General features: G+C 38.1%; 1 protein-coding gene across 2 annotated transcripts in view; it reads left to right on the top strand.

Moving 5' to 3' along the window:
- OSBPL8 (oxysterol binding protein like 8) overlaps window positions 1–12706 on the top strand; it is a 60508-nt gene that overhangs the window by 32770 nt on the left and 15032 nt on the right. For both annotated transcript variants that reach the window (XM_059816250.1, XM_059816251.1), the window contains 5 exons: window positions 2538–2618; window positions 3475–3576; window positions 4814–5017; window positions 9576–9660; window positions 10821–10992. In XM_059816250.1, coding sequence (XP_059672233.1) covers window positions 2538–2618; window positions 3475–3576; window positions 4814–5017; window positions 9576–9660; window positions 10821–10992 — 644 coding nt within the window. The remainder of the gene's footprint in view (window positions 1–2537; window positions 2619–3474; window positions 3577–4813; window positions 5018–9575; window positions 9661–10820; window positions 10993–12706) is intronic.

The following is a 12706-nucleotide window of genomic DNA, read 5'->3' as shown; positions in this document are numbered from 1 at the left end:
TGATTAAATGGTGTCATCAGAATTGCACTGGGGTGAGCAGGTTAGTTTCAGCAGCTCATGCTGCAGTTTTGTGGTGTGTAGCTAAGCATTTCAAGCTGTTGGTGTCTTACATCTGACTTGGAATCACAAAACTTTGCTTCTTTCAGCTTTACTGCATCCTAGAGCCTCACTTGTCAGGGAGATCAAGGAAGCATACTTCACCATCCAGCTTGCTTCTGATCAAAGTATTTATATCGGTCCAGAAACCTCTGAATAATTTTTGACTTGGAAATCAAGTTAATACTGTCTCTTTTAACTTGGATTTATTTCAGACTCTATTAATCATTTATCTTTGTCTATCCAGTTTGTTTTTTCTCTTCCTTACATTAATTTTTCTTGATTCTTATCTTTCCAGGATCTTAAGTCTTTTTATGCTTTGCCGTTACTTTTGTTTGTGTCTTTCAAAGATGAGACCGATATTCCTACTTTCCTAATACATATTTTTCTTCATCCGTATTTTTGCAATTACTGCATGTGAGGCTTGATAAGACTAGTGGTTCCTTTATAACCCACAAATAAACTTCAGGCTAACAGAAGATGGTAGCTGTCACAGCTGTGGAGGTGAAGTAGCAGCCCTTCTTTTCTAAGTAAGGGTGGAAAAGCGGTGATGAGACTCTGCTACTGAATGTAGCTCGCTGGGAGCTGCAGTAGGTTCTCTTAAAATATTTTCTTCTTTTAAATTTTGATCCCATCCACTTTGTGTGGATGTAACACTGAAGAAGTTACCAGCTTAAAAATATGTGAATCACTGATCTGTCTCATAATCCATTGGACAGGTAAATACTGACCTTTACTCAGTGTCATATTTGTGAGCTTTAAAACTGAAATACCGAGAAAATGGGTTTTTGTAACCTTGTGATACTTACTGGTTTGGGGCTTTTATATGCATGACCTTTAGATTGCATTAGCTTTCTCTTAGTGAGCAACTAGAATATTTATGAATGTTTTGCTTAAGTTCCTCCATTATAGCTTGCATAATGAGTTCATTACCTCTTCTTATGTGACAGTGATAAGCATTTTTCCCTCTTCTGTTATTACATTTAAAGTACTGTTTTTCCTTTAACTTCTAGACAGAGGAATTAAATTTCAAGTTGTATGCTTGTCTTAAAGCTAAATTTTGAGTATTAAGAACATATCTTTAAAACAAAATGAAGAGGTTTTCCTAAAAGGCGTCAAAGTAAGATCAAAGTTAAATTGCTTTGTTCCACTTGTAAATCTTTAATTTTTATTTCTTTGGTTTGAGCAACTTGTGTGTTAAGAAAAAGAGTGCTTAAGTGCACTGTTTTTATTATTGCAGTAAGTTTTCTCAAAGCTTGCATATTTTTTGACTGTCATGTTATGTTATTCCAAAATAGAAATATAGTGAATAGACTTTGCATTGTAGTCTGACATTTGAAATGACTCGTCAGAAAAGTTGAACGGCTTGAGAAGCCGTTTTCGTAAACTGTCCTTGAATTTACAGTTTAGGTTACATTGATTTTTCTTTTTTCTTTTTTTTTTTTGACTAGGCAGGAACTTTGGGTCCATTAGGCTTATATTTCAGTGCACAAAGAAATGCAACTCTTTGTAATTTATCTGAAGTTTATATATCCTGGATACCTACTCAGTGTTCTCTTACTTGCAGTAGGAATGACATGATAAATCTGTGGTAGACTCCACTTGGTGAATATTTGGTGGCTTGAGTTCTCTTTCAACTAGTAGGCAACAAATGTCAAGGAATAAACTTTGAACCTTACAAGATGTGGGGAGAGGCAGGAGGGAGAAATCATGTGGTGCTGAGGCAGCATATTGTCCTGCCACAGACAAGGGCTTGGGTTTCATGAACAAACCTGAGTCTCTTTTCCCTGTCAGTCACCACTGTGAGCGTCTTGAAGACGACTTGCAAAGTAATCAGAGCATGGGATTAGGGAGGAAGGAGCAGAACGAGTGCCATTAGTGCTCAGTTGCACTCTGATTTGTAGAGCACTGAATCCTAGCTTGAAGAGGCTGTATTTTCCTTCATGGGTCATGGGGTAAGTGCCTCTATAGCAATCCATTCGGAAGAGCTGTCCAGTTACGAATGAAGACAGTGGGATTTGTAAGTCATGGGAATGAGTCCTGTGTTTAAACACCAGCATTCTCCTAAAACCTTCTCTCTCTGCTAAAATAATGCCTAATTAGTCAAGACTGCAGCATATCAAGTAACAGGCTACATGCGCTAACTATTTACTGTATACAGTTCAGCTTCTTCTGGAGGAATCTCACATTTCTTTCCCATAAAACCCTTATGAAAAAAGACTACATAAATAGGAGGTGAACAGCTCATGTTACAAGTTGCGGTTTGTTGTTTTTGTTGTTGGGGGTTTTTTTAAGTGGAAGAAACAGTAGAGAAGTGAGTGGGAATGGGAACCTTACAAACATAACTGTGCACTTCAAACACTTTCTAAAGTGCTTGCAACAGTAATACATCCTTGTATCTATCATTGTCATTTATTTATGATGCGTTTTGTGAATTTCAGTCTGAATCCAAGCTTTTCAATGGCTCTGAGAAGGACATCTCTTTATCTTCAAGCAAACTTACAAAAAAAGAATCTCTCAAGGTGAATTAATTTCCAAGTAACTCCTCCTGGGCTATAAATGCATTCACATAGTTTTACCGTATTCTCTAATGAGATGACAAAGATGAGACCTATGGAACATTTAACTATTGTGAGAAGCTGTGGTGTTGATTCTCTTCAAATCTTGTTGTACTGTTACTTGAGTATGGGCTTCGATAATGCAGTATTTAAGATGGCACAAAATTATAGGATAACTCAGAGGATTATAGGATAATTCAGGTCAGCAGGGACCTCAGGACAGCTACATGCAATGAAATGACCAATTATCAAAGTTACAATATGCATGCAATACCTGTGGTTTTTCTGCAGCCTTCTTCCCCCTGTATTGTAACAAGACCAAACTCTGCTGTTTGGCAGTTATCATGTCAGGAGAAACATAAAATTATTTGCCTCTGAAAGAGGGAGATACATGGCTGCGAATTTCTACTGGAGAGGGAAAGTAATTGGTGTGTAAAGACTATTGATCAGATAATGTACCTGTGAATCTGAATCTAGCCCTGATTTGGTTTTGTACTTTACACCAGGAAAGAAGCGGCAGGAGGGGGTTGGTTTGTTTGTTTGGTTTTCCCCCTGTGATTCTAACAGTTTCAAAGTCCTCAGTCTTAAAAAACAAATTGCAGAAGAATCTGAAATTGGTTACGTTATAGCTGCTTTTGAAACAGAGCATGAAATAGTTGTTCACACCTTGAGGTCAAATACTGTGTTTTAAAGCTACTTCTCTGTATTGCAAATTGAATATAGCAGATTTTTCCTCCTCTTGTATTGATAGATGACTTTTTGTGCTCTGATTACTGACTTACGGCTGTGGCATTGTAAATTTTTTTATTATTATTTACAGGTTCAAAAGAAAAATTACAGAGAAGAAAAGAAGAGAGCTACAAAAGAATTACTTAGCACTATCACAGACCCGTCAGTTATTGTTATGGCTGACTGGTTGAAGGTCAGAATCCAAGTGTGAAACCTGAGTTGAAGATGAAGCAGCTGCTTGCTGCTTTCTGACCAGAATAGAAAAGGCTCAATCTTTTACTTGCTGTTAATGTTTTTCTACAAACACAGCAGCTACTAATTGCATCCCAGGGTCTCTGTGCTCAAATCCTAGGGGAATAATAGAGGAACCTAGCTCCCACTTACTGCAGTCACCATAGTCACATGCATCTTGTGTGTATAGCTGTTAACTTTAGATGAGTTGGCTTTACGATTCTTATTTTACCTTTTATTTTACATTTCGATTTGAAGCTCTGTTACATCCGTAACAATGGTGAAAATGGTTCAGTCACATTAGTTATTTGAATACAGCTTCCTTTGTGTATTTCTGGTAATTTCCCTTTCCTCTCTTAAGAACTAACTGTCCTTTAATACTGGTACAGAAGGTGAGGAATTAATTTCTCAAAGATAGCAGTCAGTGTCATCAGCAGTAGTGCAGTTTATATATTTGTATATAATTCCTTAAATTTGTAAATATATTCCTTGGGAATTGTACCAAAAAAAAAGATCTGTTACCCATTTTTCTAGTTAGCTCCAAACAATAGCTTGTCTGGAAGAAGTTTCTTCAGTTTTTGCAAAAATCAATGTAAACAGGATAAAACATTGCTCAGAGATCAGGTTGACATTCAGTCCTACAGACACAGAAGTAATTAAAATCCAGAGTTGATGGAATTGATGCAAGCAGTCTAATCAGATGTGCAAATTCAGGGACTTGAAAGGATCTTATTTCACATATGGGATGAAGCTAACAGCTGTTATAAGAGGTTTTATCTTAGAAATTCAAATATATCTGAGTTACTTTGTGAAAATCCTTTTTTTCTTATCAGGCGTCTGCCCTGTCTTCAGAGGAGCTATGTTTCCAAAGATTATCCTGTCTTCATGTTAGTGATAAAATATGTACCAGATAGGAAAATTCATTAAGGTTTCAGGTGAATTGTCATACTTCCCATATCTGGATGTGTGTATACCCATTTGTGGAATAAGTATTCATCAAGAAAGAATAGAATAATGAGCATTGAAACTGTACCTTTGTATTGTCTTTGATAAACGTGGATAAACTTTTGATAGACCTGATAAACTTTGCTTGAAATAAAACCTAATAATTTCAATTCTAATTTTCCCTTTTGTTAAGGGGGATGGATGGTTTCGGTATTGGCTTCACTGAGATATAACTGTAACTATTTATCTTCTAGATTCGTGGTACCTTGAAAAGCTGGACCAAACTGTGGTGTGTACTGAAACCAGGAGTGTTGCTTGTTTACAAAACCCCCAAAAATGGCCAGTGGGTAGGAACAGTGCTCCTGAACGCCTGTGAACTCATTGAGAGGCCTTCTAAGAAAGATGGCTTTTGTTTCAAACTTTTTCATCCTTTGGAGCAGTCCATATGGGCTATAAAGGTTAGTGGTAGCATATACGGTTCTTAACAGATGACTAGCATTAGCCAGCTATGAGTAAAGACAACCTTAATGAAAAGCTGAACTGCATTTTCTTTTATAACTTTAATGGTTTGTTTATTCTGAATATAAGCCTTCAACATCTAGTCCTCTTCATCACAAAAAGTATTTCATTTATGCTGCTCTGTATAATGAAATAGCTTCAGAAGTGTGGTGTGCAGAGGGTTGCCATTTAAGAGGTTCATGCCATCACTGGCAATCATGTAAACAGAAGGAATGGGTGTATAACATTGTATTTTACATCCATCGAATTTGAGAAATTAAGGAGGGAAGTGATTTGCCAAAATGAAAGAGTTGAGATGTGTTATAAACATTTCTTGGCTTCCAACCCTATGTTCATGTAATAAAATGTCAGCCTAGTTCAGTTTGCTTGTAGGACTAGAAATTCACATTACTTCCTTGTGCAATAATAGCTTATATTGCAACTTGTTAGCCAATTGTGTTCCTTATTGGCTACAAAGATACATGTTTTCCTTCAGTTCTGATGTCTGTTTGCTTTGTTATACATGGCATAGTATTGTGAGCAGCCTTTATCTGTAAGTGTTAAAAAGCACAGTGTGTTCTGCACAGTAAAGGTTTATTTCAATTTCTTGTAAGAATCTTTAATGTTTGCTATTACTCATTGTTTACACTCTAGTAAACAAACTAACGTAGTCCATGTTTTGTGTTTGCATATGGAGAGGGGGTGTGGAAGCACAGCACAAGTGAACATATTTACCTCCTGAAATGACAGCTTGCTTTAGATGAAATTACTGTACAATATTAGGACCCATGTCATAATAAATTAATTATGCCCTCTGCAACATACTTTTTAAGATAGGTACTAATTGTGAGATTGTATCTTCTGAATCTTAAATGGATATAGATGTAGTGTCACATCTGTAGAATATGGCTCACTGATTTTTGTCTCCTTTATCTCGGACTGGGAAATTAGTCAGCTAGTATAATTCCTGGTGTTCGTTTGTGGTCTTTCTGAATTGTTATCATTATCAATGTTATCTAAATTTACCAAACTTAGATCAAATCTTTTGTAGTTGCTTTTGAATGACTTTATTTTCATACTGCTTAGGAGGACTTCTCACTAATTAGTGGTGATCTCACATTTGCAGAACATAAACTTCATATCCTTTTTCAAAGCTATAGGGTTTGTTGTTAATGTGCTTTAATTATTTATGATCATGTATACATGCATTGCAAAGTGATGGCCTGTCTGCAGAAGATCACATATCAGTCTTATACTTCTTTATTGCTTGGCAATGAGAAATGGATTTGTTTGTTTTTTTAACTAGATATTTAGAATTTAGAGGACATGTCCCACCAGATTTTTACTTTTTTAAGGTAGGTCAAATTTTGAACCTGAACAAGTTGATATTGTCCATTCTAAATGTGCTGAGAGCTGGAGTGGCGTTTGTTCATTTTGGTATGGCTATTTGCAGTTGAGAATTACTGGATTTAATTAGATGAAAGGCCTTGAAGTTTGAAACCTTTTTCTGCCGTGTTTACCTAGTCAATTATAATGTCCTAGTTACAGATTTATTGAGGCAAACTTTCATAAGCGTAATAGCAACTGATTTACAGAGTAGATTTACCAGAATGAGCCTTGTTTGCAGTCAGTGCAGGAAGATGACATTGCAAGAAGCATTTACACAGGTATAAGTACTGCAGGAGATTTTCTCACTTGAACACACTTCCCATAGTGTGTCCTTCTGGCAGACTGCAAATTCTCTTCTGCTGTAGTTTGTGGCCAGTCACTTCACAAGCTCCCTGTTGCTGTGGTCTTTGATGTTCCTCCCGTGCTCTGAGGTAGCTGATGCACTGTACCTTGTTCTGTCTTCTTCATGTGCTCGGTCCTGATGCTATTTCAGTTTTCTAAAATTAATAACTAGAAAAGTTACTGCAAATAATTTTTTGTGAGTAAATGTAGTCAAGAGTGACTGCTTATCAGTTTTTATTGCTTTCTCTGAATATTCATGGCGATTGAGTTTTATTGGTGTGAATATTCTGTAGGATGTAAACATCAAAGTTTTTTTAATCTAGTGGAATTTTTAACTTGCCCATTACTTTGTGTTGGAGTAGTTATACCATCATTCTGTCAGGAACAGAGACAGTTCAAATAAAGTCACCTAACAAATGGAAACTAATGTCTCTCTTGTATGGAGCACGAACATACTGAAAATTGATTTTGAAACCCCAGTGAGTGATATCAAAGAAAAATGTCCAGTGCTTTTGCAACAGTAGTCAATTACAGGACATCAAGATTCACAAACAGTTATTCCAAAATAAGTCAACCTACTTAAATGTTCGCTGCAAATAATTCATTCTGTTTTAATCAATGTATTGTCAAAGCACCTAGGGCAGTATAGCTTTCTTGCATTAAAAAAACCCCACCAGAACCACACTTTATCTCTAAATTATAGTTGTTTGGTACAGAATAAGTAAGTAGTGTACCCTGCATGCCCACAGTATAACCCTAAAGGGGAGATCTCATGAGCAGTGGTCTGCCGTTAGTCTCTGTCCTGTGACCTGAGAGTTTCAAGGACTTGTGATGACTGAGGCCTTTGCATGGCACTGGTGCACCCACGGTGCTGTGGTCCCCTCTGTGCAGCGCCCCAGCACCTCTTCCACCCCTGCGTGGTGCTGCACTGTGCCCTGGTGCTCTCCCCTCGCCGGGGCCCAGTGAGAGTGAGACGTCTTCCCTGCCTGCCCGCCCTCGGGGCGAGGAGTGCTCATGCATGGAGTTGTCCCTCCTGGTTCTCCTTACCGGCTAACTCTTAATCCCCACGTTGCCACTTTACCAAAGACTTTTTGTAGGCACACCTTTCCCCTTGCTCAGAGGGGGACTGAGGTTTGGACTCTTGTTTCTAACACCCAAGTTGCTGTTACTCCATACTGGCTATTCGGGAGTTTCTGAACATCATTTACACCAGCACTAGCTTGCCTGTATTGGTATTTAAGGGCCACCAAGACTCCTCGTTACCCACCTCTCGCCCTCAGAAACGTTCTGGCTGTTTCATTTGCTTGCTTCTAAACTATCTGCCTTTATCTGCTTTTGCTCAAAACTTCTGCTGGCTTTCCAATTCCCTCTTCTAAGCCTTGTACTGGCTTTTCATTAGGCTTCTCTGGGGGAAATCAGTGAAGACCAAAACGTGTGAACTTATCAGTTAGGCAGGCTTAACCCAGCTTTCGACGATAGCTTCAAGTATGTTTAATACAGCCCTCTTTGCCTATCAGTTGTCTTAAAGTTACCATAGGTAAACTTTTTTTGAAGGGGCTTTAAAATGATTGGTTAGCATTTTATTCCAAAATGAAAGCTTGATGGAAATGGAAAGGTCTTTTGGATTTTTTTAATTTTTTTTTTTAATTTGGAATGTGAAGAACTTCATAGTGAAAATTAAACTTTGGCATTTGACATCCTCTGTGTCCCTTTTGGTTGAACGTAATGTTATGGTGTCCTGCTGATACCCTTTATAGAGAGACTTAAGCATCTAAATTACTTTTATGGACCTGGGCATCATCTTGGTTTTTGTCTTACTTAAATGACAAGCCTACAGTTAGGCACCTATTTTGTGGAATTGACTACTGGATAGGTAGAGGGGTTGAAGGGGAAGGAGGGAGGGAGAAAGGATGAGTGGGTTTCTATAGCAATACATAGTGTTTAGGTGGGAGAGGTTAATTTCATTTTATTTAAATATCGATTGACTCATCTGTCTTCTGAAGACAGGCAAAAATCGTGCAGTTCTGGAGCATAGAATGCTGCTGAGACACCAAACACGTTGTCATGTAAAATAAGCATGAAGTGGATCACTGAAGAAGGCCGCCCGTTCTCTGCAAGGGTTTGGCTTGCCGTTGTGTCTCTCTATGCTATGAACCGTAGCATCCTTGTAGGAATTGAGAGGAACCTTTGCTCTCATCAAGAATGAATGGGACTGGAGGGGAAAGAGCTAGTTGCTGTACAAATGTGGGATCTTCTACTAGGCAGCATTTTTTGTAAATCAACTCTCTTAAACCACCCCACAGGCATGTCTTTGTTTTGCTTGCTTTCAGTCTTACCTCTTCAGCTGAAATACTGAGCTGAAGAGGAATAGCTTGCCCCTTGTGATCTCTCTACACCGATCTGCAGGAATCCCCGGACAGTGAGGATGGCTCCCCTGTGGCGTTCCTTTTGATGCTTTTGTCATCTTGCTATAAGTAGCATCAGCAGAGCATTTCCAAGTTACTATGCCAGATCTGATTAACAAAAAAAACCCACCAAAAATCATTTGAATCCCAAAGACCATTCTTTTTAAAGTGGGGTTGAATTGGGAGCTATATTTAAAATGAAGTCTTTGAAGAAGAAATCCAGTAAAAGAGGGCTGTCCATCTTTCCATTCATGTCTTCATTAGATGTTGCTGAGTGACAGTAAATAGCCCTGCAGTGTGTCAGCTTGTTATTACATTGAATGATAAACTGTAAAACCGCATTAAAATCTTTGATGCTGTTGCTTGTTTTGTGTATTTCAAGGGTCCCAAAGGTGAAGCAGTTGGTTCTATAACTCAGCCATTGCCCAGCAGTTATTTGATCATCCGAGCTGCTTCAGAATCAGATGGTAAATAGATATTTCGGTGTTTTTCCGCAGTGACAGCAGTTAGTTATTAGAAAGACATGGTTTCAGTTGTCTTACCATGTCTATTACAGCACTGTGATTGCAGTTTAATCATTGTTAAGGTTCTCCCTTAACTTAGTGCATTCAAGTGTGTTGGTACTAGTAGTTTTTCATGTTATTAAAGGAAAATTTTGACCTGAAGAAACTGTCATTGAATTCCTTGCAGTTGCCTTGCATTGGCTGAGCAGAGGAGGGGGAAGGGTTTATTTCAGATTTAACTATATTAGTGTATGTCTAAATATTCAAACTAGTGCCTTTCTGAAGTGCTTATATGGACATGCTTTTTTCCTAATGGAAGCATTTGTGTATTACAAAGTGCAGCAGTTGTACAGAGTTCTAGTAGTAAAAATTCCCTCAAAATACAGTTTTGTAACACCCTTCATCACTAGGAAGGTGGTAGTCAATATCAGTGCAACCATCTTCAAAGGTTACAATCTAGAAACAAAATTTAAGACTGTTGTGTAACCTTTCTAGCAGCTGCTTTCCTTCTACTGGTTAATTAAGCATACCCCTGCAGACTTTAAAAATAGGACCCTGTTCGCCTTCTGTATTGAAAAATGGATTAGATACCTGAAAATGAAGAAATAAGGAGCAAAAGAACACACAAATTTGTGTAGTTACTTTTTACCAAAAAAACCTAGAATATCTGCTATTTTGTATTGAAATGGCATTTATATGCTGTCATTATAGCTCCTTTTCCACATTGTTATTGTATTATATGAGCAAATTTTGCCAACTGATGCAGTTACTTAGTCTTCAAAACTAGAGCAGGGCAGCAGGCAACTTTGGAGGAATTCAAGTCAGGGCCTGGATGGAACCATACTTGCACTAAGGAAGAAATGCTGGAATGTGCTCAAACAGAATCATGATTTACATTGCTTGTACTACCCTGAAGCATCCCTTGTGCCAGAGCTGGGTAGTTGTGAGTTGTTTTTATGTCACCACCAGATTTAAAATCCAGTGCATGTTAACATGGAGCAACTCTGAAGTATGTCTTCAAAGGCAATGTAAGCAGACCCAAAAGGATTGTGAAATTAGGAAATGGAAGTTGTATAATTCAGTCAAATCCTTAATTTTTAGTCTAATAATACATTTGTCTTTAGGCAGGTGTTGGATGGATGCTTTGGAGCTGGCACTGAAATGCTCAAGTCTGCTTAAACGTACAATGATTAGAGAAGGTAAAGAACATGATTTGAACTCTTCAGCAGACAGTACTCACGTCTCTCTCTATGGTCTGCTTCGTGCTAACAACTTGCACAGTGGAGAAAACCTACCGTAAGTGAATTAATTACTAAATCTGATTGTCCTTTTGGCAGGACCTTGTAGTGATAACTTCTCCACAGGGAGACTCTCTTTCTAAGGTTGCAGTTCTTTTTGGTCCTAAATTCTCTTTATGTGCCTTATTTGCACTGTGGTTTATATTGTACGTGGATAAAATGAAAAAACCTTTTTTCAAGCAAAGTGGATACCGAGGAAAGTTTGGCCCAAGGAATTCAAAGTTGAGTATCACATCAGAAAGTTTAAGTACTCAGTTAAACTGTTAAAGTTTTAATTTTTTGTATCTTGAAGTTGGTCTCTCTTGTTAGCTTCACCTGAAAATAAGAAGTTTAGTACCTGTGACAAAAGTTGGTAGATGTAAATGCAAGTTCCTGTTCTTTGGTTAAAGAAATGAATAATTCTATTGTTATTTAAAAGGTTTCAGCGTATCTCAGCTTTCAATCATCAGATGGATAAATAATGAATGATTCAGTCACCCTATTATTATATTAAATTAAATGCACAGAAGTTGAAATTATCTGGTATCACCTGGTATCTAATGTCTGAGTGCCCTTGAGTAACTCCCTGTTTCTTTCATAGAATCATAGAATTGTTTAGATTGGAAGAGACCTTTAAGATCATTGAGTCCAACAGTAAAGCTAACGCTGCCAAGTCCACCACTAAACCATGTCCCTAAGCGCCTCATCCACATGTCTTTTAACTACCTTCGGCGATGGTGACTCGACCACCTCCCTGGGCAGCCCATTCCAATGTCTGGCAACCCTTTCAGTGAAGAAGTTTTTCCAAATATCCAATCTAAACCTCCCCTGGTGCAACTTGAGGCCATTTCCTCTTGTCCTATCACTTGTCACTTGGCAGAAGAGACCAACACCCACCTCTCTGCAACCCCCTTTCAGGTAGTTGTAGAGAGCGATGAGGTCTCCCCTCAGCCTCCTCTTCTCCAGGCTAAACAACCCCAGCTCTCTCAACCGCTTCTCATAAGACTTGTGCTCCAGACCCCTCACCAGCTTCGTTGCCCTCCTCTGGAAGTATTTCAATAAATACTTTCAGCCAGGTTTTTGGGAGCATAAGGTTTTGTGGAAATACATTATTGAATAAGCATGGTGAATGAATGGTGTTTTCAAATGCTTCAATTGTGGTACGAAAGTGCATTAGAAAATATAAAAATTTAGTCCTTTATTTGAAATAACTGGGTCTGAAGCTTGTGCGATGCACAGTTTCTCTCAGTAATCTTTTACCAATTCAGTGTACCTTCAGGTGGATGTAAATTTATATCAAATAATCCCTCCCACCCATGAAGATTTAGCTGTCCATCTGTCTTTTCTGGGTGGGCAGGAATTTTGTACTGCTGTTAAAAATATGCTCCTGTATTTGAGACAGAAGACCTGGACTGGGAGAAATGCAATTCTTTCTGGCATAGATACTCTGAGAAAAGCACAGAAAAGGCAAATTATTTTCCCCATCCCAGATTCAAGGCCCTATCCAGATGAACAAGCAGGCTTAGCTACAGTTTTGCTCCTTCCATTGTCTCATGGAAACAATAAAACTGCTGTGTACAATTCAGCTGGAGATCTGTACTCATGAATAGCAGTTTAGTATCAGCAGCTGGCCCAGATTACAATCACAGCAATCAGCTACAACTGTTAAGTCTAATTAAGACTAATGGTTTAATTAAGTAGATATTTGGATATAGCATATTCTAAGAGTATTC

This window comes from Gavia stellata, chromosome 4 (assembly GCF_030936135.1).
Source record: "Gavia stellata isolate bGavSte3 chromosome 4, bGavSte3.hap2, whole genome shotgun sequence".
In the NCBI taxonomy this organism is placed as follows: Eukaryota; Metazoa; Chordata; class Aves; order Gaviiformes; family Gaviidae; genus Gavia; species Gavia stellata.
Note: the sequence above shows the minus strand (reverse complement) of the source record. Positions and strands in the feature narration are given on the sequence as shown.